The 26604-nt window shown below is 35.2% G+C and overlaps 1 protein-coding gene across 5 annotated transcripts in view; it reads left to right on the top strand.

Annotated features, from left to right (window-relative positions):
* Positions 1-26604, top strand: part of EPS8 (epidermal growth factor receptor pathway substrate 8) — a 176082-nt gene that overhangs the window by 106040 nt on the left and 43438 nt on the right. For all 5 annotated transcript variants that reach the window (XM_041736175.1, XM_041736174.1, XM_041736170.1 and 2 more), the window contains 8 exons: positions 2678-2757; positions 4416-4492; positions 14333-14400; positions 15376-15537; positions 18495-18644; positions 21403-21485; positions 22113-22249; positions 25829-25902. In XM_041736175.1, coding sequence (XP_041592109.1) covers positions 2699-2757; positions 4416-4492; positions 14333-14400; positions 15376-15537; positions 18495-18644; positions 21403-21485; positions 22113-22249; positions 25829-25902 — 810 coding nt within the window. In that variant the 5' untranslated portion in view covers positions 2678-2698. The remainder of the gene's footprint in view (positions 1-2677; positions 2758-4415; positions 4493-14332; positions 14401-15375; positions 15538-18494; positions 18645-21402; positions 21486-22112; positions 22250-25828; positions 25903-26604) is intronic.

The raw sequence follows: 26604 nt of genomic DNA, 5'->3' as shown, positions 1-26604 counted from the left end.
TTAGGATTTAATTTTTCCCCAGAGGACTGGTTTACCTGTATACTACTAATCATATCCAAGTATAAATGGAAGGAGATCAAACAACAGTAACAACAAAAACAATACAACAATGTAATATAAATGGAATGTAATTTTGTAAATGTGATAATAGGGGATCCCTGGGTGGCTCAGCGGTTTAGCGCCTGCCTTTGGCCCAGGGTGTGATCCTGGAGTCACGGGATCGAGTCCCACATCAGGCTCTTTGCAAGGAGTCTGCTTCTCCCTCTGCCTGTGTCTCTGCTTCCCCACCCCCTCTCTCTGTGTGTCTCTCATGAATAAATAAATAAAATATTTTAAAAAATTATAAATGTGGGGATCCCTGGGTGGCGCAGCGGTTTGGCGCCTGCCTTTGGCCCAGGGCGCGATCCTGGAGACCCGGGATCGAATCCCACGTCGGGCTCCCGGTGCATGGAGCCTGCTTCTCCCTCTCCCTGTGTCTCTGCCTCTCTCTCTCTCTCTCTCTCTGTGTGTGTGACTATCATAAATAAAAATTAAAAAAAATATTAAAAAAAAATTATAAATGTGATAATACTGTAAATTAATGTAATTTTGTAAATCAGGGAGAGGTCAATATTTCTTTGTTCCTTAATTTAGAAATTTGCTTCTAAGGTGTGGGTAAATATAGGCAGGGCTGTTGGGAAAGCTTGAATTAAACTTAAGTGTTTTGAGGACCTTTATAAATCCTTAACTATTCTTTAAGAACTAGGTCAAGTCTCAGCCCCTCCAAAAATTATGGCAGTCAGCCTAGCTTTTCCCTTTGAATCTCTTTAGTAAATTTAAAATAGAGCCACATAGACTGGGGCTTATTTATTATGTGTTTCATATGAATAATTTTGTATCCTTAAGAATGCAAGAAAGTTGGGCAGCCCTGGTGGCTCAGCAGTTTAGTGCCGCCTTCAGCCCAGGGCGTGATCCTGGAGACCTGGGATCGAGTCTCACATCAGGCTCCCTGCATGAAGCCTGCTTCTCCCTCTGCCTGTGTCACTGCCTCTCTCTCTCTCTCTCTCTCTCTCTCTCTCTCTCTGTGTGTGTGTGTGTCATGAATAAATAAATAAAATCTTAAAAAAGAAAAGAATGCAGTAAAGTCTTTCAAAAGTGGGACATGGACTTTCCTTCTTTTTTTCTTTCTTTGAATAAATATTTAATTAACACCTATTCTATGCCTAGTACAGTTCTTACTGTTTAAGAAACAGCATCATTAAACCAAAGTTTCTGCCCTTATGGAACTTCTAGTCTAGGGAAGAATTAATTTAAACAAATTAAGAATTATAACTGTGATAAGTACTTTGACAAATTGTTATAGTCTGAGAAAGTACTTTGAAAAACTGTTTAGAGTCTGAGAATGTCTGATAGTGGGCTTTTATCTATTCAGGGAGGTCTGTTAAAGTTTCCCTGAGGACTTTGTGATTGAACTGAGATCTGAAGAATGAGAAAGAATTAATTTGAAGTTACTGGTCTTGAATATAATTTCTTTACGTAGGCTTTCTGTGGCCACCTAATCTGAATGAAGTTCCCTATCATAATGGACCCCCAAATCACCCTTTGTAATAGAAACAACAACTTTTAATTTCATATTTATTCACTAAGTGACTGTTTTTCCCCTAGACTATTGGCCCAAAGCTGGGACTGTGTTTTGTTCACCTTGGAAGTATCAGTCATATTATTTGATACGTAATAGTCAATCAGTAGTTGTTAATTCTACTGCTCCCTTTGACTTTGTCTTATAATAAAGCTATGATGTGCCCTACCTACCTCTCAGCTTTGAGAAGGCATAATAATATAATATATACAAAAGTCAGAAAAGTAAGATAAGATCCAATATTGTTTAGTGTCACAGAACCCAAGAAGGCCTAAGTATCCAGGAGTAAATAGAAACAAATTAGGTGTAAGCAGTAGTATCTTGGAGAACAAAGAAAGAAAAGGTCATTGGATTTAGAAGAGGAGGTTTTACTCATCTGATTTGAAGAAACTTGTTCAATTTGTGTAACTGAAGTTACATATCTGGTGTTAACTTTAAAAATTGCTTTCTCATGACAAGCAGAAGGAATGTGTAAATGGACACCTTCTTGGAAAAAAGGTGCATACAAATGTGTATGTATAGGATGTTATCAAATGTACTTTGAAGGAAGGCAGAAAGAAAAAAAGTTGATGCAAGAAAAAGACCGGAGGAAATGACAGGATTGTTAAATGATAGGGCTCTGGGTGGTATTTTTTCCCCTTTGCATTTTTCTGTATTTTGCACTTTACTGTTGTCAAATTTTTAAAGTTAACGGACCTATATTAACTTTGATAGTGAAACAATAAACAGAGGAACAGTTTATAAAATTGAGAATTGATTATGAGTTTGAGAAGAATATACAGTTATGCCTTATATATGGAGAGGATTCAGAACTATATTTTAGATTTTTCTTTTACTTGCCTAATTTGCTTATACTTCTAGTGCACTAATGTTAAATGTTTGTTGAATCTTTAGTTTCTGTCCCCATCTATACTTCTGGCAGCAGAGCTCTTTGAGGGTAGAGATCTTTATCTTTGTATTTCTGTCATCCTGGCAGTGATATGCATTTGTTGAATGAATAACTTGGAACTGAAACGTCTTGACCTTTTTATTACCTTTAATCTTTCTTTCTTTTTATAGAACACAGGAGTGAAAACTGCAATGAATGGTCATATTTCTAACCATCCCAGTGGTTTTGGAATGTATCCATCTCAAATGAAGTAAGTTGGGAGGTTTATATTTAATTTGTTGGGATTCTTTTTGTTTTTATTTTTTATTTTTTTTTTATTTTATTTTTTTTTTAATTTTTTTATTTATTTATTTATGATAGTCACAGAGAGATAGAGAGAGAGGCAGAGACACAGGCAGAGGGAGAAGCAGGCTCCATGCACCGGGAGCCCGATGTGGGATTCGATCCCGGGTCTCCAGGATCGCGCCCTGGGCCAAAGGCAGGCGCCAAACCGATGCGCCACCCAGGGATCCCCCGATTCTTTTTGTTTTTAAAGATTTATTTATTTTAGAGAGATGGAGAGCACATGAGTAGGAGGAGGGGCAGCAGGAGAGGGAGAGAACCTTAATCAGACTCTGCTCTGAGTGCAGAGCTCCATATGGGGCTTGATCCTGTAACCCCAAGATCACGACCTTAGCTGAAATCCAGAGTCAGAATCCTAATCAACTGAGCCACCCAGGTGTCCCTCTTGGGTTTCTTTTTGGATTTGATTTGGGGTTTTGTTTTATTTTATTTTATTTGTTAAATATTTTTAAAGATTAACTCCAGTTTTTTATGTAGTTTATTCATAAATATATATATTTTTTTCTATTTCTAAGCTATGGTAATATTAAAAATTTACTATGTCTGGTAAGAAAAAGATGGATCAGTATTATCAACCTCAGTGACAGTGATCTAATAGAAGACAGTTTGTTCTGGTATTTTTGTATTATTGCTTTCCATAGTTGAATATATACTTCAGAGATTTCAGTTTCTCTGGAGCATTATGTTTTGTTTATAAAATACTGGCAATTGAGGAAAGTTAAATGTCTTTTGGTCTAATCTGTCAAGATACTTACCACTGTGTAAAACAAAAAAAAACATGCAAGCAAATGAAACAATCCTTGAAGTTCCAGGTATAACTTGAAATCACAACCCTTTTATATTCTGCTGAAATGCCAATTTGGCAGTGAAATCTTTTTGGACATCCTGATAAAAATTTAATCCTTCTTTGATCTTATATGTTATATCTATTAGTTTTATCCAGATATCACATTCTATTGTAACTATTTTACTTACTTGTCTTATTAACAGAACCATGTCCCTTGCCATAATCCTTATCCTAATAGATTTTTGGGGTGAATGTTTACTGAATAAATTTTAAAAATTCAAGTAATATGTTTACTTCACCTATCATATTACAAGAGGCCAGAAATTGGATAAAGCTGGTCAATTTTAATGATAAAGTACTATTTTGCATTTTGAGTTTTTGTGAAAATATTGTCTATTCTGTTGTAGCTTAAGTCATTGAGTTCTTTTTATGACTGGATCACTGCCCACAATTCAATTTAGTATGGAAAACTTAAACTCTTCTAAGATAGTTTCAACCTTATTGAATCTTCTTGCCTGGAGTTCTGACTTGGAGTTTGAGAGGAGGCTGTGATTTGTACCTACATCAATTCACATTGGGATGGTGTGGCTTACATTCTATTTCTTGACCAGAGCAGGGTCTGGCTCATTTTGACAAACCTAGTTAGCATTAACTCAATATGTTTTTAAAAAGCACACAGACATTGTGGTACGTGGGACTTTTATTTGTAGTTTTGAATTTGTATTGCTTACTTTGGACTTTAACCCAGCACAATGACCTTTTTTTTTTTATTATTACAGTGGCTATGGATCATCACCCACATTTTCCCAAATGGACAGAGAACACAGTTCAAAAACAAGTGCAAAAGCCCTCTATGGTATGTTTGTTTATTTGATGAGGTATTATTCTACTTTTAGCCACATTTTCTGAATTGTGTATTAAATTTGTAATTTGATTTGTTTATATTATTTGGAGTGACATAGTGAGAGATAAAGATTGTTTAAAAAAGAGTTTTTATAAAAGCTACTAAGACATGACTTCTGCTTATTGTCATCTAATTTAGAACCATAAATGAAACGTATTGCAAAAAATTTAAAAAAATAAATAAGTAAAATAAACATATTGCGGTGTTTTCTAAGGAGTCTTTTGGATGACATCAATGCCTTAGGTGGGTTTTCCCAGCTAATTATCTGTGATATGGTTTTTGATCTTCATGAATGATCCATTTGATTGTGGGCTGACAGTTGACAGGACTTCTTCCTTATAGCTCTTGAACTTTTGAATAGTGTTATATATCCTTTCTTTCTGCACTGAAAAACCAGCAAGCTTTCTTCCTGATTCTTCTATAACTTCTCTTGTCCTCTATAGATTATCTGATGTGTAAATAATATGTTTTTAAAATTTAGTATAAAATAGAAGTTACTACTAAAAATAAATTGAGGATTCCTGAAATATACCTCATATGTTTGGAAATGCTTTTGTTCACAAGGTCTGCATGAGCTTTCATTATTGTACAATTATAAAGAATAAAAATAGTATTATGTTTAAAAGACTAAGAGTAGTATTGTAGCTAAGAGCAAAGACTCTGGAACCAGACTTCCTGGGCTCAAAATGAGGTCTGTCATTTATTAGCTGAATGATCTTGAACAAGATTTTTATACCTCATTTTGCTACGTATTTCATAGAGTTGATACGAGAATTAAATGAATTAGTACATGTAAAATGTTTCTAGCACTGCCTTACAAGCAGAAAGTAGTGTATATATTTGCTATTATTGTTGAGAATATCATTATTACAATCTACCGTAGGAACTAACACCCTTTATAAATTTAGAATGCTCTCCTTTTTTTTTTTTTTTTTTTTTTAACATTATCTGGATCTACAGTGTCTTGGCTGTGGTAAGAATGAAAAATTCTAAGATTCTGTGACTCTTTTTCTGCCTGTGTATTGAGTGACTAGGCCTCAAGACTCAAACTATACATTCATAAAATGAATTTTGTACATCCATGGATATATTTTCTTATGGCCATAACACTCTAATTAGTGTTGGTTTCAGTTTTGTCTAGTGCTATATTATGACATCCTTACCATGTCCTAGTAGTTGTGAATTGTAGATCCAGAGAATATATTCAACAAAGGCTTATTTTGTGATTAATATGTACACAGAACAGAGCTAGTAATATGTGGTTCTTTTTAAAAATATTTTATTTAAATTCAGTTAGTAATATATGGTTCTTGACTTTAAGGGACTAACAGTCTAGAGAATGACTTAAAGGAACTGCAAAAGGACAAGGGATTTTTTGGTTTGTATTTTTTTTTCCAAAAATAAAATAATTTCTTCAGTCTTTCATTTCTAGGCAGATATTCATTAAGTACTTCCATGTGCCAGGCCAAGGTCTTCATAGTCACTGTTTCTACGACAGTCTGTTCAGTCATAGAGTTGAATAAGACATGGTCATTGCTTATGCACTCTTTTGGTGAGGTAAACTAGTAAATGCATTGTTATAATAATGAGCTAAATAAGTTTAGATAACAGTGTGTGAAGTGCAGTAGGCATGGGCAGTTCTTCTGCATGGGTGAGGGTGGTCTAGTCAGAAGGGATTTCTTAGAGGAGTTAAGCCTTGAGCTGAACTCAGAAATGTAAGTGGTGTGCTCCAGACATTTGGGAGGCTCATGAGTGCTGTAAACAGCAGTATGAACCCTTTGTAAACTTAGACTGTAAGCTCTGTGAAGTTGAGCCTTATCTGCCTTGTTTACTTCAGCATTCCCCAAGCATAGCACAGTGGCTAATGTATAATTTACACTCAGTAAGTACTTGTAGAATGAATATAAGTGAATGAACTACCAACAGTTTGGTCTTAACTGGAGGGTGCAAGGTGGTGCATTGGGAAATAAGATTAGAAATATAAACATGGACCACAGTGGGAAGAATCGTACTTAGGTATTTGGACATTGTTTATAGGGAATGCCTAGCCACTGAAGTTTTGTAATCGGGGGAGTAAAAGGTCTGTTGTCTTGGGCCACTCATAGAAGTATTGAGGATGGATATGATGAGTATGGGTGGAAATAGGTAAGTCACACATCTAAATAATAGTCCTAAGACTTTTGTTAAGGAGAAAAGTATTGATTGTCTCACAAATACCATATATCCAAAAATCTATACTCAGCTGAGAAAGGGGAAAGGGATAAAAAGTAGAATTCATCTGCAAATTTTAATGTTTATTTTGTGTTAGGAGCACGTTCATAAAATAATAGACCCGAGGATTGAAAATCTTCAGCCTAGGGCAGCGCGGGTGGCTCAGTGGTTTGATGCCTGCCTTTGGCCCAAGGTGTGATCCTGGAGACCCGGGATCGAGTCCCACATCAGGTTGCCTGCATGGAGGCTGCTTCTCCCTCTGCATGTGTCTCTGCTGATCTCTCTCTCTCTCTCTCTCTCTCTTTGTGTCCCTCCCATGAATAAATAAATAAGATCTTAAAAAACAAAAACGAAAATCTTCAGCCTATAAGCAGTAAATTTCTGTTATCCCCTTTTGAGCTATAGAACAAGCTGAGGCTCCTTTCTAAGATGAGGTGATCTATCTGAGTCACATAACTTTAAAAAAAAAGTCTTGATTGTAAGAAAATGTGAGTTTTGTGTAGTGTGACAAAGATAAACCAGTGTATAGGTAAAACTGAGGATATAAAGAGAGGGAAAGAAAGGGGACAAATCCAAGAGATATTTATAAGGAAGAAAGAAGCCTTAGCAAATGTATTTGGCTTAGAAGTAAGCAGGTTTTAAGTTCCTTGAAGTTGCAGATCATGTTTCATTCCTCTTTGTATCTAATCCTCTCCCCACCTCCCAAAAGGGGCTCTCAGTCAATGTCCATGGAATGAATGGTATAAATGACAGGGAAACATATGTTGAGATTTTGAGCAAACTTTTGCAATAAGCAAGTTGTAGTTAAAGTTCCAACTGTAGTTAGTTAACATTGAGTATTTAGCTGCCCAGTCTCAAGTTGTAACTTTTTTTTAACTAGGGAGTTGATAAAGGAGAGATTTTTAATGTAATTTATCACAATGTATGCATTTTCTTTAAAATTTCTCTTTTCACAATGATTAAACACATAGAATAAATCTTTTAAGAATTAATTTCTTTCCTGGATGGTACATGAACTTCTTTGGGATATGAAGATACTATTTGGTGCGCTAGAACATGAGTTTTACAGTAATAACCATTGTTCTTTATACATGGCCACGGGTTAGATACTGCATCTAGAGCTGCACACAGCTTGTCTTTTTCAAGAGAACATTTTTCAGGTCTGACACCATAATGTGCCCTCCAGATTGCTTCAGTAACTCAGTAATTTTAGTCTCAGAGAGGTAGCATGGATTTTCAGGGCCAACTAATTTGGGCCTGAATCATGGCACTTCTACCAAAGGGGCTGCCATTTTGAGCAAATGATTTTAACCGATTGGCTCCAGTTTCCTCATCTACCAAATAAACATGGTAATAATATTGTGGTAAGTATATATGAGAAAATAGAAATAATGAGCCTGTCATGGCATTGAGAAGAAGTATGGGAGAGTCACTTTATGTCTGGGCCCTCAAATTTAATATTTTGATGTTACTTCCAAATATTATATGTGTAATTGCAGTGGTACTTGGACAAGAACAAAGGGTAATCTTCATCATATTTTTAAGCTTATATTCCAGATATTACCAGAAATATTTTTTTTTGATAAACGCAGTAAATGCATTGTGAACAATACAATTATTCCAATACATTTGTTTCTTTTAGATGTGTTTATTCAAGGAAAGCAGTTAAAATATACTGCAGACTAATAACCCTATTTTGTCATTTCTTCATTTTGATATAAGAAATTTAAAAGCCAGCATGTGAGAAGCTCTACATCATCAAAATCCCTGACAATGTAAAAAAATAGAAAATAAATATTAATTTCATTTCCTTCACATATCTCATGACAGTAACATTTCATTTTGCTACTGTTATGAGGGAGTTGAAAAATTTATTTTTTCTAGCTTGGCCTGCTTGTTAAAGTCTTTAAGCACTAAAATTTAGTATTATTTTTAAGGAAGCACTTGTAAAATATATTAAACATTCCCTTCCATCAGGGTGTGGCGCCTGTAATCCCTTGTTGATGACTCAGGATCATCAGTCACACTAGCTTGTGTGCTGTGGTGTGCTCATAGGCTGTATTCTTTACCTTTACACCAAATCATTCAAAATCTTTTCCCTTTTGAATATTTGTGGTTGCTTTTTCCATGTAGCTGTGACCCATGCCTGTTACTTTTTCTATTGTTAACATGCCTTCTTCCAACATTGCTTCTGATATGTATGGGCTGAAAAACTACATAGAAAATCTTAAGTAGAGTCTATAGGTTCTGAGTGGGGAATTGAGAGTCTCATTAAGGTCTACATATTAAAATGTGCAAGTTTCAATGTATAGACCTTATGACATCTGTCTATTCCTCAGAGAACTTATTTAAGTGTGGGCTTTGCTGTGTTCTGAATAGCTGAACTTCCTAGAAAAATAGCTTCTCTTTTAATTAGATATTGCCGAATTTGTAATATACCCATTTAAATAATCAGCTGTTTAAAGTCATCCCTTATCCAGAAAAACTCAAGTTTCACATAATGACCATTTGGCAATATTTTGTTGTCATTACCGACATTTATAGTAACTTTTAGATTTGTTTTGTTGTACTGGATAAATATGATAGGCACTGTCTCCAGGCTCACCCTTAAGTTCGAACTTTTTAATGAAGTCAGCAAGGAGAAAAATATCTTTGTGTTCCTTCTATTTTTTTTTTCTTTTCAAGGAGGTAAGAATTGAGTATAATAATTGAGTATAAGTAATCTGTAAACCATACAATTATTTTCTGAATAATTGACTTTACTGTAAACTTTTCTGTATATTTTACATAGTGCTTGATTTATCTCTCATAGTAATATTCCTGAATGTAGAATTTTTCTTAATAGATATATACCCCACATATTTTCCTTTTGTACCTATCTTCTCTTCCTGTCCTTTTCTATTTTCTGATCTTGGTTGGGAGTTCATCTCTTTGTGTAACTGTCATAATTGAAGCCCAGGCAATCTCTTATACATTAAAGTGGCATTCAGGAATTAAAACCCATTTCTCGTTTCTTTATCCTAATCATTTACAAGGTGTCTTTTACTTGGGGAAAACATTCAATCCTTCTTTTTTTTTTTTTTTTTTAAAGATTTTATTTATTTATTCTTGAGAGATAGAAGGAGAGACAGAGCCAGAGACACAGGCAGAGACAGAGCCAGAGACACAGGCAGAGGGAGAAGCAGGCTCCATGCACTGGGAGCCTGACGTGGGATTCGATCCCAGGTCTCCAGGATCGCGCCCTGGGCCAAAGGCAGGCGCCAAACCGCTGCGCCACCCAGGGATCCCCCAATCCTTCTTTTTTAAGAACATTTTTTTTTAACTCTTAAGAAGTAAATGGCCATAATTATTATCAGCAAGTTAGGCAATGTTAGAGTCACAATTCAACTTCGTAGAATGTGTTAGTTCTTTGTGACTGAAAAAGATAGTTTGGCAGTTTTCCCACTTTACCTGAAAATTTTAAAGTTTCTTTTCTCCTCATGGGATAAGTTATCAAGAATTTGTTGAATAGGCCAGTAAAACTAATAAATAAAATCCTTAAAAAAACATAAAAAATTTTTAAAAATTTTAAAAGGACACTTAGCTGACAGCTACCCAGGCACCCCTGAATATTAGCTTTTACAAGTCTTGCCATCTTGCCATGTATGCATAAACAGCAATATAGACAAAAGGGAATTATGTTTTTTGTTGTTGTTGGGGAATTATGTTTAAATACTGAGACTTGTGTATTGTTATAATTGCTATTGTACTAAGTGAGGCAAATGACAGCGACATTTTTTTTAAGATTTTATATTTTTATTCATGAGAGACACATAGAGAGGCAGAGACATAAGCAGAGGGAGGAGCAGGCCCTCCTGTAGGGAGCCTCATGTGGGACTCAATCCCAGGACCCCATGATCATATCCTGAGCCAAAGGCAGATGCTGAACCACTGAGCCACCCAGGTGTCCCTTTTTCAAAAGATTTATTTATTTATTTTTGAAAGAGACAGGGGGAGGGGAGGGGTAGAGGGAGAGAGAGAAATTCAAGCAGACTCCATACTGAATGCACAGCCCAATTTGGGGGTTGATCTTACCACCCCAATATCAAGACCTGAGCTGAAATCAAAAGTCAGGTACTTAACCAACTGAGCCACCCAGGCACCCCAAAACCTACATTAAAAAAATTAAGACTTACAGTTTTAGGTTCATAGTAAATTTGAAGGGAAGCTATGGAGATTTCCCATATACCACCTTGCATATGTATAGCCCTCCACCATCAGCAACCCCCACCAAAGTAGTACATGTGTTATAATTGATGAACCTACACTGATGTATCATAGTTACCCAAAGTCTTAAACCTGAATTTAATGTTCCCAATCTGGAAGTTGATTCTCATGTTTTGCAGCAGCATATCAATTTAATAATGCTAAAATAATGTGTAAAGAATTTTCATCATTGATTACTGAATTCACCTAATTTCATTTAAAGAAATGGGTTTGTATATTCTGGTCTGTAGTATAAAAACTAGTAGGAAAAACAGTAAAACCACAACCAGTGGTACTGCAACCAAATAAAGTTTATTCCTGGCTCTAATCAATTCAGATTGAGAGAGATAAGGAGATAGAAGCTGAGGATTTTGTATTGAGAGTTGAGCCGCCTATAATACAAGAAACCCAAAGAACTGCTGTCAGATTGATTGTTATTACTTAATACACTGTTAGACCATGATTTACACTCTTAATCTGGAAAGAAAAATTTTCAACTTAAAGAGGTAGCGGGTAATAGATGAGTTGGCATTTATACAGATTTTGGGCCAGTGGTTTTCAATCTTGACTGCACAATAGAATTGCCATTTATAAATCTCAATACCAAAACTACATCCTAAGCCAATTACTCTAGAATCTCTAGCAGGTAAGACCTAGGCACTGTTTCTCAAAGTCCATTCTAGCGTGTGGCCAAGGTTGAAAACCATTGTTAAAGTGGGGAATGTCATTAGAGGCTTCATCTTGAGTATGATTAAGACTTCATTTATATTTCTCATACTTTTTTAAGGCTTTTGGTGAGATTTTCAGCTTAAGGAGCATAATTACTATTTACAACTGTACTTGAGAGTACATATGATTCTCATAAAAAATAAATGTACCATAATTGCCTCTTAGGAACTTTCTTGCAAAATGTCCTATTAAAATGTTAATATTAACTTTATTTATTCATTGACTTAAATCACTAGAACTACTAGTTTATTTATAAATCCATTTTATGGCATTTATTGTCAGGATCTTTAAAAGGTAATTTCTTGTTACACATGCATTGTATTTATTGTGTAGCATTGGAGAGAAAGCAGTTTAAGAATTTCTAAAGTGGATTCTTCATTTGGTATATTAGAAATAGCACCTATCTTCTAGGTAATCTGAGTGATCAGTTAATGTCATGGCTTTTTACAAATACTATCAAATAGGCAGTGTTTTTCTATAATACTTATAAAATACATTTCTATAAGATTAAGGAACTATATTAGAAAATTTGGGAGAACAAATTCTTACTACTTCATAATGAGAATCTTTAATTACAAGACATACAGTTGAGCTTCAGTTGTGTTTGCCAATCACTTATCTGAAAGACTGTGAAGCATTTGAATGTCCTGGGGTTGCCATATCACAACTAGACACCATGGCAACCACTGCCATTTCTTTTGCTGTCTCCGTCAGACCATAGGAAACAGAACCACCTTCATGTTCTGAGTCTGCCATAGAGAGTTGTGCTAGGAAGTGATACCAGTAATTCTGAAATAGTGATTATTTCTAAAATGCTTTTATCAGATGTGTTCCTTAGTTATGTATTTCACATTTCAGTGGTTCTCCTGAGAATAATTACTTTTTTTTACTATCTCACGTTAATTCTCAGCTAATAATAAAAATATCATAGTTGTTTATTTTTTAATATGTAGATTACAGTCATGTAAGTGAAAGTTACATTTTGTTACATTGGAATAGAAAATTTAAGGTGAAACCAGATCTTTCTTTTTGATCACATTATTTTGGTAGGAACAGATGGATCATACTTCTTCAGGTCATCATCCAAACAAAAAAAGAAAGGTAGAAGATACTGAATTTTGTAGTGTGTCTGTTTCTCTTAAGTAACTTAATGCTGCAAAAGCAAAAATAGAATATACTGGAATAATATCAAACTGATGTAATATAAGGAGTATGGGTATTTTTCACCTAAGTTTTAAGGTTAATATAAGAGAAGATAATTACTTTCTTATGTATTGGGAAACAATTTATCTGAGTTTTAAATTCTTTAAACATTCTAAATCTGTATATGTACTTTATATTTTTGTATGTGCTTTGCTATCATGTTCAGCAGAGCTTTTCAACTTCTGAAGTTGTAGGAAAATTTTTAAAGTTTCTGTATTAACTGAAAGAAACATGTTTATATTTGAAAAACAGATATCAGGCAAAACAGATATTTGAAAAACAGATATCAGGAAAGCTGAGAAGTGCATGTGTGTGTGCATGTACGCGTGTGTGTTTGTGTCTGTGTGTGTCTGAATATTAGTACTGTAGGAGTCTTGAGGTTTGATCTTGTTTAACCCTTTTATTTTATAATAAGAGTGCTGAGGTCCATAGCTAAGCATCTTGCCCAAATTTAGTGTCCTACTTAGTGACAGAGCCAAAGCTAGAATCAATAATCTTCTAGTTCTTACTTAGAATTCTTTTTCATCATAGCATTCTGCTTTAGAAAGAATAAGGTATCTCTGAATTTACAAATAAGCAAGTTACTTGATTAGAAAGCAACAGATACAAAATATTGGGTCCACGTATTTTATATTTTATTTTGGTTTTGCAGCATTTTACAAAAGAAAATAAAGGTTCATTTTTGCTTTTTATATAGTGTGGTGCAGTAACTTTCTACCTAATGCTCTAACAACTGATATCTACAATTCTGAGTATCACATTTGTTTGTTCTGTACTTAGTTATGTGAAAACTGTTAAAGTTTAATGGAAATCAGTATGATTAAATCATATTTTGAATCTCCTATGACACTCTCCATAGTTCAGATGTTGTGAAAGATGTTCCTTGTAGTGGCCATTATTTTGATAATGTAGTCTAACTCATATAATACAGTACCTATGACAGTATTTGCAGTTCTGTTTTTTCCTCAGTATATTAAGAGATGAGAGTTACAAGCCAGTTTTTATCTTTGTATGAAACAGTAGATAATCTGATAAATAAAACCCTTAGGGATATTAATAATATCCCTTATGGCATTTATGTATTGTTACGATCTTTAAAAGGATTAATAAAACTCTCAGATTGAATAACTCTTTTTCGTACAACATTAATAATCTAGATTTTACCTTTGGGATTCTGAAAATTTATATTGGGTCAAATTGTTCTTGCATATCATTTGAACTTTCTGTTGGTTTTTTCATTTAATGTGAATAATGAGTGTTTTCAGATACACCGCACAATGGTGACTTGTCAGCTACTGTATTTATATGTAAGATAGACTAGTTTTAGAGATGGCCACAAGGCACTGATACATGAACTTTAGCCTGTTAGTGGGTAAATAATGGCTTTTTCAACTTCTCTTTCAGAACAAAGGAAGAATTATGCTCGAGACAGTGTCAGCAGTGTGTCTGATATATCCCAATACCGTGTTGAAGTAAGATGTTTTGATGTTTGCTAAAATTTAGAGTGAACCTTAAGAGACATAAAAATTTGCTAGTAAAATCAGGATTATGTTTTATTTTTTTCCTATGATGTACTGTGAGTTGTGTTGGCCTTTTCTTTCAGATTTTTGTGAAGCTGAAATTTAAAATAAGGTATCTTGTTAGTTTGGGGTCTATTTTCATAGAGAATAAATTAAAATTAAGCATTCATTTGTCATTGTTAAAAACAGGACAAAGGCTTATATTTCATATTATAGAATCTTATTGAAATTACACCTTTGATAGGTTCATTGAGTGGTTTAGTTTTCCCTAAAGTCATGACTAGTCCTATTTAAACAACAGTTTTCTTGTTTAGTTTTTCCTCTGTTCTTTTTTAACATACATTTGCTTTTGATTGGAATCTATTTAGATGACTTTCGCTTATAATAGAAAACACTGAAGTAGGGAGTAATTTTTAAATTGCTCTTATTATCAGTTTTCTACCCATAGCAAGCATGCTTCATTCAATGTAAAGTTTTGTTTCGGGACAGTGCAAAGTTTGACAGTTACTACAGTAGTAGCAGACTACTGCTCTCATTTATCAGTGCCTCAGTTTCAAGCCACAGTGAAGAGTAGCTGCTGTGGCTTAGCACTTAAGTAACCAACATGGAATGAGATGGGAGGGATTGGTTTTAAGAGATGTTATTTAAGCTGTTCAGAATTTATGTTCTGTTTACGTAGCTCAACATGGCTCAGTATTAAACAGCTTTGGGTATTTTATGACTCAAGGCACCATTTCCTCAATTCAACAAAAACCTGCTTGACTTTATGATCTCAGTAAGAGAGCCATGAAGTTGTAGGATGCTCTGTGTTGGTTCCTCACTGCTTTACTTGCTGGCTTCAGTTAGGTCACTGTTGCTTTCTGTTGGAAAATGTGCGCTAAGAGAATGTTTGTGTTATGAATATTTTTCATTTTTGTCAATCATAAGCACTTGACTACCTTTGTTCTGGATCGGAAAGATGCTATGATAACTGTTGATGATGGAATAAGGAAGTTGAAATTACTCGATGCTAAGGGCAAAGTGTGGACGCAGGATATGATACTTCAAGTGGATGACAGAGCTGTGAGCCTGATTGATTTAGAATCAAAGGTAAGTTTGTAAAATTTAGACTATTTTACTTCCAAGAAAGTTCCACAGATATTTCTGTTTACAACCAGGTCACATTGTTTAAAAGGGGATGAAAGTTTGACAAAATAAAATATTTTGTCAGTGATTTTAAAGAAGAGATATAATACTGTATACACATGATGTCTGCAAAATCAGTTCCTAAAACTAGAGATAAAGGGATATGTTTTTTTTTTAACCACAAATTATGAGATAGAGGAAGTAAAAAAAAGAAATTCATAGCACCCCAGGGGGCCTTATTCTTTATGACATATATTAATTATATACTAGGCAAACCATATCCCAGTAAATGAGTAACCTGGGGTGAAAGGGTGTGTGCATGTGCATGTATGTGTGTGTGTGTGTGTATTAACTTTCACCAGCCCTATACCAGGGAGCTTTATTTTTATTTTATTTATTTTATTTTTATTTTTATTTTTACCAGGGAGCTTTATTTTGCACAACCACTGGTAGGTAAGATGCTGGAGCTCTCAGTATAGGACTTTTCTGAGCCCCATTATCCAATAAGCATTTGAGTTGCTAAGATAAAGAAAACAACTATCGTAATCATTTTAGAGTATTCTGATAGGACTCCAAGTAAGATGGAGTCCTCTTACAGCCTCTCTTTTATCATATCTATCGTACATTGTGAGAGAACAGCAACTGAGTGCTTCTCTGATCCTCACAGTTTTAAGTAATTATAGAGAAGAGATATTATTTAATTTACTTTGCAGAGAAAGAACATTTGTTATTTCTCCGGTACTCTGAGAAATTGCATTTTATTTTCATGGAATGAGCACTTTTTGTTTAGCTTTTGCTGCATCTCAGGGAATCAAAAGTTTCAGAATAAATCAGTAAATTTATGGTGTGACATATGTATGTATGTTTGTATGGGCTGTCTGTAATAAAAGTTGCTGCTTTTTACTTTTATTTGTTACTTAATTTATTTTTATTTGGGATATTATATTTTCTTTACTTAAAAAAAATCACCATTTCTTCCATTAATTACATTATGCCCCACTCACTATTTGTATAGAGGCATTAGTATATCAATAAGCATCATTTTAAATATATCTCATTAAATACAGAATTCTAATTGTGAACAGAAAGTTCACTTGTTTAAGAATCTGTCAGTATTTTATTTGGATGGCTATTTATAGGTTAGAGAATATTCACTTTTTATTTTTTTAAAAGATTTTATTTATTATTAGAGAGAGAGAGCGCACAAGTAGGGGGAGAGGCAGAGAGAGAGGGACAAGCAGACTCCCCTAAGCAGGGAACCTTATGTGGGGCTCAATCCTAGGACCCTGGTATCATGACCTGAGCCAAAGGCAAACACTTAACTGACTGAGCCACCCAGGACCCAAGAGAGTATTTGCTTCTATACTACCAAACATCTTAATCACTTTGAAGAATGTATTTAGAGAATGTATTATAGTGATATCCTTCTGGTTTACCTGTTGATATCTTTGGCTAGTATGAATATATGTATATATATTTTTTTTTCATCTGACAGATTCATTGAAATAAAAAAATGTGCAAATGATGTATTATTTTTGGCCTAATATTTTTGATCATTGAAGGTAGAAATTTAAGAGTATGATGATTCAGTGTTCAAGTAAAAAAAAAAAATTCTGACACTATATGGCCAGAGGGAAAAAATACTATGTAAGATGGTGAATAATTTTGGAAAGAGGCCTCACTTTACTTCACTTTCTCTTAAAAGCATCATCTCTATAACCTGAGGAAGTCAGTAATGCTAAGTTCAGTATTCTGTTTGTTAAGAACATAACTACATTCCTCTGCTAAATATTTCTTTTTGTCTCTTTTTCTCCCACTCACCATCTAGCCCTGCCGTCTCTGCTGCCACCTTGTATCTACTCATCCTCCACCATCTGTGGGATTTATTAGTATTCACTGTCAGTGTGATCTGCACACTTTATTTTTTATTTTTTTAATAATAAATTTATTTTTTATTGGTGTTCAATTTGCCAACATACAGAATAACACCCAGTAATCATCCCGTCAAGTGCCCCCCTCAGTGCCCACCACCCAGTCACCCCCACCCCCCACCCTCCTCCCCTTCCACCACCCCCTAGTTCGTTTCCCAGAGTTAGGAGTCTCTCATGTTCTGTCTCCCTTTCTGATATTTCCTACCCATTTCTTCTCCCTTCCCCTCTATTCCCTTTCACTATTATTTATATTCCCCAAATGAATGAGACCATAAAATGTTTGTCCTTCTCCGATTGACTTATTTCACTCAGCATAATACCCTCCAGTTCCATCCATGTCGAAGCAAATGGTGGGTATTTGTCATTTCTAATGGCTGAGGAATATTCCATTGTATACATAGACCACATCTTCTTTATCCATTCATCTTTCGATGGTCACTGAGGCTCCTTCCACAGTTTGGCTATTGTGGCCATTGCTGCTAGAAACATCGGGGTGCAGGTGTCCCGGCGTTTCATTGCATCTGAATCTTTGGGGTAAATCCCCAGCAGTGCAATTGCTGGGTCGTAGGGAAGGTCTATTTTTAACTCTTTGAGGAACCTCCACACAGTTTTCCAGAGTGGCTGCACCAGTTCAGATTCCCACCAACAGTGCAAGAGGGTTCCCCTTTCTCCACATCCTCTCCAACATTTGTGGTTTCCTGCCTTGTTAATTTTCCCCATTCTCACTGGTGTGAGGTGGTATCTCATTGTGGTTTTGATTTGTATTTCCCTGATGGCAAGTGATGCAGAGCATTTTCTCATGTGCGTGTTGGCCATGTCTATGTCTTCCTCTGTGAGATTTCTCTTCATGTCTTTTGCCCATTTCATGATTGGATTGTTTGATCTGCACACTTTAAAAATTATTTGTGCAATGCTCTGGAGCTCTTTGTTCAATTGGTTTTATATATGCAATAAAAATTAAGGCAAGTTATATTTTTACTTTGTTTATAGAATGAACTAGAGAATTTTCCTTTAAGCACAATCCAGCACTGCCAAGCTGTGATGCATTCCTGTAACTATGACTCAGTTCTTGCCCTGGTATGCAAGGAGCCAACTCAGAACAAGCCAGATCTTCATCTTTTCCAGTGTGATGAGATTAAGGTAAAAGAATGTGAATTTTTTCCCTTTAAGTAAATGTTCTGACAGCCATTGGATTATACACTTCAATCATATGACCAGTGGATTTTTAGTATCTTAGGATTTTTTAAGGAAAACTAATACCTTAGTATTTTCCTGATGGGTTCCAGTAAATAAAGAGGAGCTAGAGTGGTATTAAAAAAAAGGGAGGGGCATCCTATTTGTTAAGAAAAAAACGGCATAGATAATATATTAAATTCTTCATTGAGTGACTAGGATTATAATTAAAAATTGATTCTTCAAAAATCATGCTTCATGGACAATAATCACACCCTCCTGTTTTATTCTGCAGTAATCACATGACATGGATTATTGCATTGAAACACTTTAGACATTTTCCATGATATAAAGCTCACCATTTAATTATGTGACTTGAATAATTGCTCAAGATATATAATCCCCAGGTGATAATATGAAAGTAGTTATGCATAGTTACTAGTAAAAACATGCTATATCCTGAAGATTGGTATTCAGGGTACCCTGTAGTTTTCAAATGTTTATAACTTGCGATGCTTTGTTGGACATTAGAAATTATGTCAGCCTTGAATATTTTTATGTCATGAACTGATTTCTTTAAAAGTGAAATCATTTTGGGTTGAGTTGATTGGTGCTTTGCCAAAGCAGTGACTTATCACTGTGATTGTATATTATAAAATATACAGGTAATTTTATCTTATAAAGATATGCTGAGAGATAAGTGTCATGTGATCTTTTCTGTATTTCTTTGACATTAAGATATGATAGATAAATTAAGATTGTCAACAGTGTATTTCATAGTTTTTCTTTATGTGTAGATGGCTTTCTAAAAATCTTACTTGAAAAGAACATTTAGATAGTTTACATATGTGATGTTCATCAAAATTTTATGTAGTACCTTTTGAAAGTCATAAAGGATATTAAGAATTTTGCAAGGTTAGATTTGGTAAGTATTAAGTAAGTATTAAAGTGAATATTTTTCTCTGAAAAATATACTGAAATTTAATTAAGATACTTTTAAGACAGAGGACTAAATTAGCTAAAAGACATTTTAAATCTGACGTTTGCCTCAGGGCTCTAAAACTTACCCTGAAACTAAGTGTTATTGTGCCGAGTAAAGTTTCTGGATTTCAGTGTTGAGAATAAAAAGGCTTGTTCTGTCTGAATAGGGGATGGTGATATTGATGGTTTTGAAACAGATTTACTGAATTACTGTTTTGTCTAAAACCTCAAATAATACTATGCACCTCTATGTTTTTACTCATTAGTGCCATATTCCACATGAGACCCCCCCCACCTTGGCACATTGAAACTGTAAACATAATGAAATATGATGTAGTTTCTGTTATATGGGTCATGTTGCAACATCACTTTTGTGTTTTAAAGCTTTCTTTTTTATGGGATTTTACACAGCTCTCCAGCCCACCTATGTAGTAAAATTTTTCTTAGAAATATGATAGCCCCCCCTCATAGGAAGTTCAGGGTTCCTAAGCATCTTCAGTTTTATTTAATATCCCATATAACAGAGAGTCTTTGACACAATGTTTATGTCTTCCTAAAACTAAGATAGTCTTATGAAAGTAACACTGAACGAGGATGCGTTAACTCTCACATTTAATTAGGAATGTGACCTTGGCCAAGCCATTCTATGAGTACTCTCCAGTTTCATTAATTATAAAACAAGGACAGATTAGATAGTCTCTAAATTTCCTTTCAGCTCTAAAATTTTATGATTGTCTATGCTTATGATAAAAGAATATACAGCATACATATTTGAGGAAAACATACATAATGACAGAGAACAACCAGGAACAAAAAAACAGAAAATGTGAGTATATCCCAGCAAGAATCTAATATGCAACAATTATCACTGGCCATAAATAAACTTCATAGCAAACAAAATAAACTTAAGAAGATAATGACTTTACATTGTTTCCCAAGAAACCAAATCAAATATTCTTGCTGGGAAAGGGTACAACCTAGTGTTAGGGTTCCTCTCTTGATTATAGTGTTTTTGTCCCAAACTGGGGGTATCTGCTGGGATGTAATGGTTTGTTCCAGTAGGTGAATGGAGGCCCACTGGAGCCTGAGAAGAGAAAGGGCAAGTAGCTTTGCTCTACATGTGTGCATTTCTAATTCCTTCATTTCTTTTTAAGACAGAGATTTTCACCCTGTTACGTTTTCCGCATATACTTAGACTTCCAGCATGTGCAAATCCCTTTTTTCTGTGCCTTCGTGCAAGGATAGCTTTTGTCTAAACAAACAGAACCTGGATTAAATAATCTTTAATAATTTCTTCAGTTTTTAAAATTTTCTCATTATAAGATTCATCAAAACACTACAAGAGTCATGTTTTGAAAGCACATTTAAAAAAAAGAAAATGCTCTTTTTTTTTTTTTTTTTGCGTCAAGACGCTTATTGAGGGATCCCTGGGTGGCGCAGCGGTTTGGCGCCTGCCTTTGGCCCAGGGCGCGATCCTGGAGACCCGGGATCGAATCCCACATCGGGCTCCCGGTGCATGGAGCCTGCTTCTCCCTCTGCCTGTGTCTCTGCCTCTCTCTCTCTCTCTCTGCGTGACTATCATAAATAAATAAAAATTAAAAAAAAAAAAAAAAAAAAAAAAAAAAAAAAAAGACGCTTATTGATTCAGACAAAGAACATAATCACTTTTGTAGCTGTTGCTTGAACCTACATACCAAGACAAGAAAAATCTATGACCTCCCAGGTAACTTATCTTTCATTGCAGGCAAACCTCATTAGTGAAGACATTGAGAGTGCAATCAGTGACAGTAAAGGAGGGAAACAGAAGAGGCGGCCGGAAGCCCTGAGGTAAAAACATTAAAAGAAATTAAGGGGTAGAATTGTTTTGTTTTTAAATTTTTTTGTTTGAGTCTGTCTGTCTTCCTTCCTTTTCTTTCTTTCTTTCTTTCTTTCTTTCTTTCTTTCTTTCTTTCTTTCTTTCTTTCTTCTTTCTTTCTTGTTCTTGCTCTAAAGATTTAGAAAAAGTATCTTCAGTGAAGGTCTGTTTTACAGATTACAACCTATGATTTGAATTCATTTGTCTATCTGAGTTTGTCAGTATAGATGTGCACCTCTTCCCTCCGTGTTTCTAGTTTTTCTCTGAGAAGGTTTCTCCCATGAGTGTTGTCAGATGAGTGGCATTTTAAGGGAAAGTAGCCTAGGGGAATACAAATATATATGAGGAATATAGTTAGTTCATAAGCCTTTCCAAGTCACAGGGGACCCAGAAAAAAATTAAACCTCGTGTTCAGTTGAATTAAAATGTTTGTTTTTATATTTCATATACATTTGTAAGTATACGTAATATGAAAAGGTTAGAAAATCTTGTTATTCTCCCCCTTGACATAGTTCTTAATGTTGCATAACTAATGCCATAAACTGAGAGAATTGATGGAAACCTATATGGTAAAAATTACATATTTTCATCTTTTTTAGGATGATTTCCAAAGCAGACCCTGGTATACCACCTCCACCAAGAGCTCCTGCCCCCGTGCCCCCTGGGACTGTTACCCAGGTGGATGTTAGAAGTCGGGTGGCTGCCTGGTCTGCATGGGCAGCCGACCAAGGGGACTGTGAGTGTTTCTAGGAATTGCTACTTATTGAACATTTACTTTGGGTTATTTTTTTTTTAAAGATTTTATTTTATTTATTCATAGAGACAGAGAGAGAGAGAGAGTGAGACAGAGACACAGGCAGAGGGAGAAGCAGGCACCACACAGAAAGCCTGATGTGGGACTCGATCCCGGGTCTCCAGGATCATGCCCTGGGCTGCAGGTGGCGCTAAACCGCTGCGCCACTGGGGCTGCCCTTTACTTTGGGTTATGATGTGATTCTTGCTCTTAAATTCTGATGCTGACTTCTGAGCTGAAGCTTGAGGTTAGCTTTTTTAATTAAAAAGAAACCTTAAAGAAAATTTAAGCCTTGGACACTATAAGACTATTGTATATGAGAGTTCAGACCAGTCATTTAAATAAATATGGTGTTATATTATGGTATTCTTTTAATGCAATCGTAGGTGGGACGTTTGACTCAGCTGTAACAAAAAGATGATAATAGAATAATAGAGACCAAAGAAAAGACTATGAGATTTTTTTGGTAAAGACTATACTTCAAAATTCTTTCCATTATTAATGATCTTTCCACTGTCCTATTTGGGAGAATTGTTGTGCTTCCATGAGAAGGTTGTCAGGGCGGTATTAGGACAAGAATAAAGGCATTCTCCATTTCAGTATACTTGTCAAAGGGGCCCTTTGTGGGCATCATCATTTTACCTTGACATTCTTTTTTAAAGACAAATAATCATAATATAAAACTTTGCATGACTTTATATGTCAGATTTTTTTTTTAACCAAATCTTAAATTTTTATGACTGAAAATGCCTTAAAATCTGTTTGGTCCAATCTCTTCATTTTAAGGGTGAAAAATTGTGATCCAGCAAGTTTAAATATGCTGAAGACTGGAGCCTCACTCTTTTGCCTCATTGTTTAATGGACTTCTTAAGTCACTTACCCTTTTTTTTTAAAGATTTTATTTATTTATTCATGAGAGACACACAGAGAGAGGCAGAGACACAGGCAGAGGGAGAAGCAGGCTCCTTGCAGGGAACCTGATGTGGGACTCGATCCTGGGATCACACCCTGAGCCGAAGGTAGACACTCAACCACTGAGCCACCCAGACATCCCAAATCACTTATCTTTCATCTAATAAAGCATTATTCATTAAGATATCTAACAATGTAGTTAAGCAATAGAACTTGGCTACCATAAGTGATTGATATAGCTTTATTTTGAGTCTGATGAATCAAAAGTTGGACTCTGGAGTAGGACTAGGATCTGCTGTGTGACCTTGGACAGTATCTCTTTGTGATTCAACCTCACTTATAAAGTGGGGATAATAACTCACGGGTTGCTGTGAATTTGAAAGAAAATAATGTCTATAACAGCCCCTGTATATTACACATAATGCTGTGTAATACACATAATGGGTGGTTCATCTCATTTTTGCCAAATTGAGTTGATTTTATTTCTGAATTGCTTTTCATTTTATTTAGGTTTTTTTTTTTTGTATCTTTGAAGTTATTTTTAGAGATTTACGCAAAAGCCCAGCTACCAAACAGATGAAAGAAACTTTTGAAACATCCGTTTATCAAAAATGAGGTAGCAGAATTATTTATTTTAGCTTTAAAACACTTTCTGTTTTTAGAATTTATATAAATTTTTATTGGTCCATTTTTTTTTGTAAAATTTTGTATTTAAAAAATAAGAGGAGTTTATAGTGTTTTCTACTTTTTGTGTTCTTATTGTATTTTTGTTGTTGCTCCTGGGTTTGGTGGAAGAGATGTGGGAGAGAGCAAAATAATCTTCCTTGAAGTTGAGGAAGGCTAAGACATCTTAAGTATATAAATATTCTGAATAAACTTGTGAAAACATCTGTAAAACCTAACATAATTTACAACAAAGAGAAAATTTTGTTATTGGGATATTTCTGGGCTCTCATTAGATTTTGTCTGAAATATGCTGTGCAATCTCATCTATTTAAATTAGAGTAAAAAGGGGTTTTCAGAACTTCTAATTTTCTGTTAGGCCAAATAGAATGTAACGCTTACCATGTGAGGTTCTGTCTGGATGCAGGCCAGTTTTTGGAAATCCCTCCCAAAAGGAGTATCACTTTGTTTCCTCCAAAGACTCTAACTCGGGCTAACCATCTCCTTTGAATCCTTGACATAGCCTTACCCTTGACTTCCAAAAGTGATCTCTGTAGGATAGTGGCAGTATGATTTGTAGTGGTGCCACAGATTGTAAAAATGTCTGAAAGATACTGGATGTCCTCTTTATCTTACCCACTAAGTGATATTTTGGGGCTTATCTGGAGTTGCAATTAGCTATATTTCAAGTTCAATGTGCTGCTTTCTGTAGTACGCTAGACTCAAGAAAGCCACTAATCCCATATAAAACAGCATTTAACTGGCAAGATTTCATTCACATAAATTCTTTTTTTGTTAAGATTTTATTTATTTATTCATGTGAGACGCAGATAGAGTGAGAGGCAGAGAGAGAAGCAGGCTCCCTGCAAGGAACCCGATGTGGGACTCAATCCCAGATCCTGGGATTACAACCTGAGCTGAAGGCAGACACTCAACTGCTGAGCCACCCAGGCATCCCTCATGAACAGAAATTCTAATTATCTTAAAGTCCTTAATAGCCACTAATTAAGTTTCATAAGACTTCATAATTTATTCTTTTGGGGAGGGGGCACATATCCCATTTATGGAAAAAGGCACAGAAGCATCAAAGCAATACAGAGTTCTCAGTATTTTTTGTAGTTCTCTATATCGAACATCAGTCATGATGACATATTATGAGTTGTATTTCCATTATTGATGATACATTTTCCTGTTTCATCTGTATAGGGTTTTTAAAAATTGTATCTACTTTAAAAATATTTGTACAAGTATCTGTGTTTAGTAGTATTGTTAACCAAAAAATGCTTAAGTGACCTTATGATTGACATCAAGCTTTAGCTAACTGAGCTAACTTAACATCTTGAATGCTCTTAAGGTATTTATTACTTCATTCGCAAATCCTGTAGGTATTTATAAAGTATAAACCAGTGAGCCCAACACTGGAGCTTACGCTGCTTTAAGCTTAATGGCAACTAGAATTTTAAAAAGCTCTTTACTGTCAGATCCCCTGAAGCTTTATTATAATCACAGTAGTGGAATGTATAAAATTGGGAGGTTGCAGTAGAAGTTAGTTGATCACTTTTTGAAGAGCAGGTCCTTAAATGTAAGTTTATTTTATGTAAGTTTATTAAATGTAAGGGTTGGTTCCACAGCCAGCAGCTGTCTCTGGGAAGAGGGAGAATTGCGGGGGGGGGGGGGGGGGGGGGCTTTGGAGGATGGTAGTTACTGTTACAGGGTAAAATCAACATCATAAAGATTGAGGGCAGGTAGTCAGCCCTGGCCAAGTGCTTCTTAGTGGGGGCAAGGATGCATGTCATTCATAAATGATGAGCAGTTTTGGTTTCGTATCCAGTGAAGGCATTTACTTTTACAAGCAGCACTCTTTTCTAGCCACTTTTTGTGTTTCATTATCTATATTGATCTTACTTAGGCAACAGGGTGAAAGACTTGTGATTCTCCTTTCTTTAGTTGAGAAACCAAGGCAGTATCACGAGCAGGAAGAAACCCCTGAGATGATGGCGGCGCGAATTGACAGAGATGTGGTAGGTCCCACATCCCTCCGTAGGTCACTGGCTTCTCTTTAAAGAGGAAATAAATATCAGCAGGGAAAATGAAGTTGATCTAAATAAAGATGTTTCATGGAAACTGTATTTTCTCTTTCCATTGGTGGTTATGCCCTTTGAATTGTTTTTTTTCTTAACCAGTTTTGCTTTTATGACAATATTTAGTAGAATAGGGCTCTGAGGGAAGAACTAGCATATCAACTAGTTTACAAAGGAGTTTAAACTAAATTATCAGATTTGAAGGATTTTAACATTTTTTACAGTTTGTCTTTCATAATCAAAATGTCTTTTAAATATCTCTTCATAACATTTATTTAAAACATTTATAATGCTTGAAAGATAAAAGTGAATGGAATTTTTTTCTTTTTTTTTTTTAAAGATTTTACTTATTTATTCATAGACACACATACACACACACACACACACACACACACACGAGAGCGCGAGAGAGAGAGAGGCAGAGACACAGGCAGAGGGAGAAGCAGGCTCCATGCAAAGAGCCCAACGCGGGACTCGATCCTGGGTCCCCAGGATCACACCCTGGACCGAAAGTGGCACTAAACCGCTGAGCCACCCGGGCTGCCCAAAGTGGAATTTTTTTAAGGGAGATAATACTCTTTATAAAAGATAAGGCCATATTTATTTTTATTAGCCCATAGTAATTTACTTACAGAGTGACAA

The sequence above is a fragment of the Vulpes lagopus genome, chromosome 21 (assembly GCF_018345385.1).
Source record: "Vulpes lagopus strain Blue_001 chromosome 21, ASM1834538v1, whole genome shotgun sequence".
Lineage (NCBI taxonomy): Eukaryota > Metazoa > Chordata > Mammalia > Carnivora > Canidae > Vulpes > Vulpes lagopus.
The sequence above is the reverse complement of the archived record's forward strand: the minus strand, read 5'-3'. Positions and strand labels throughout refer to the sequence as shown.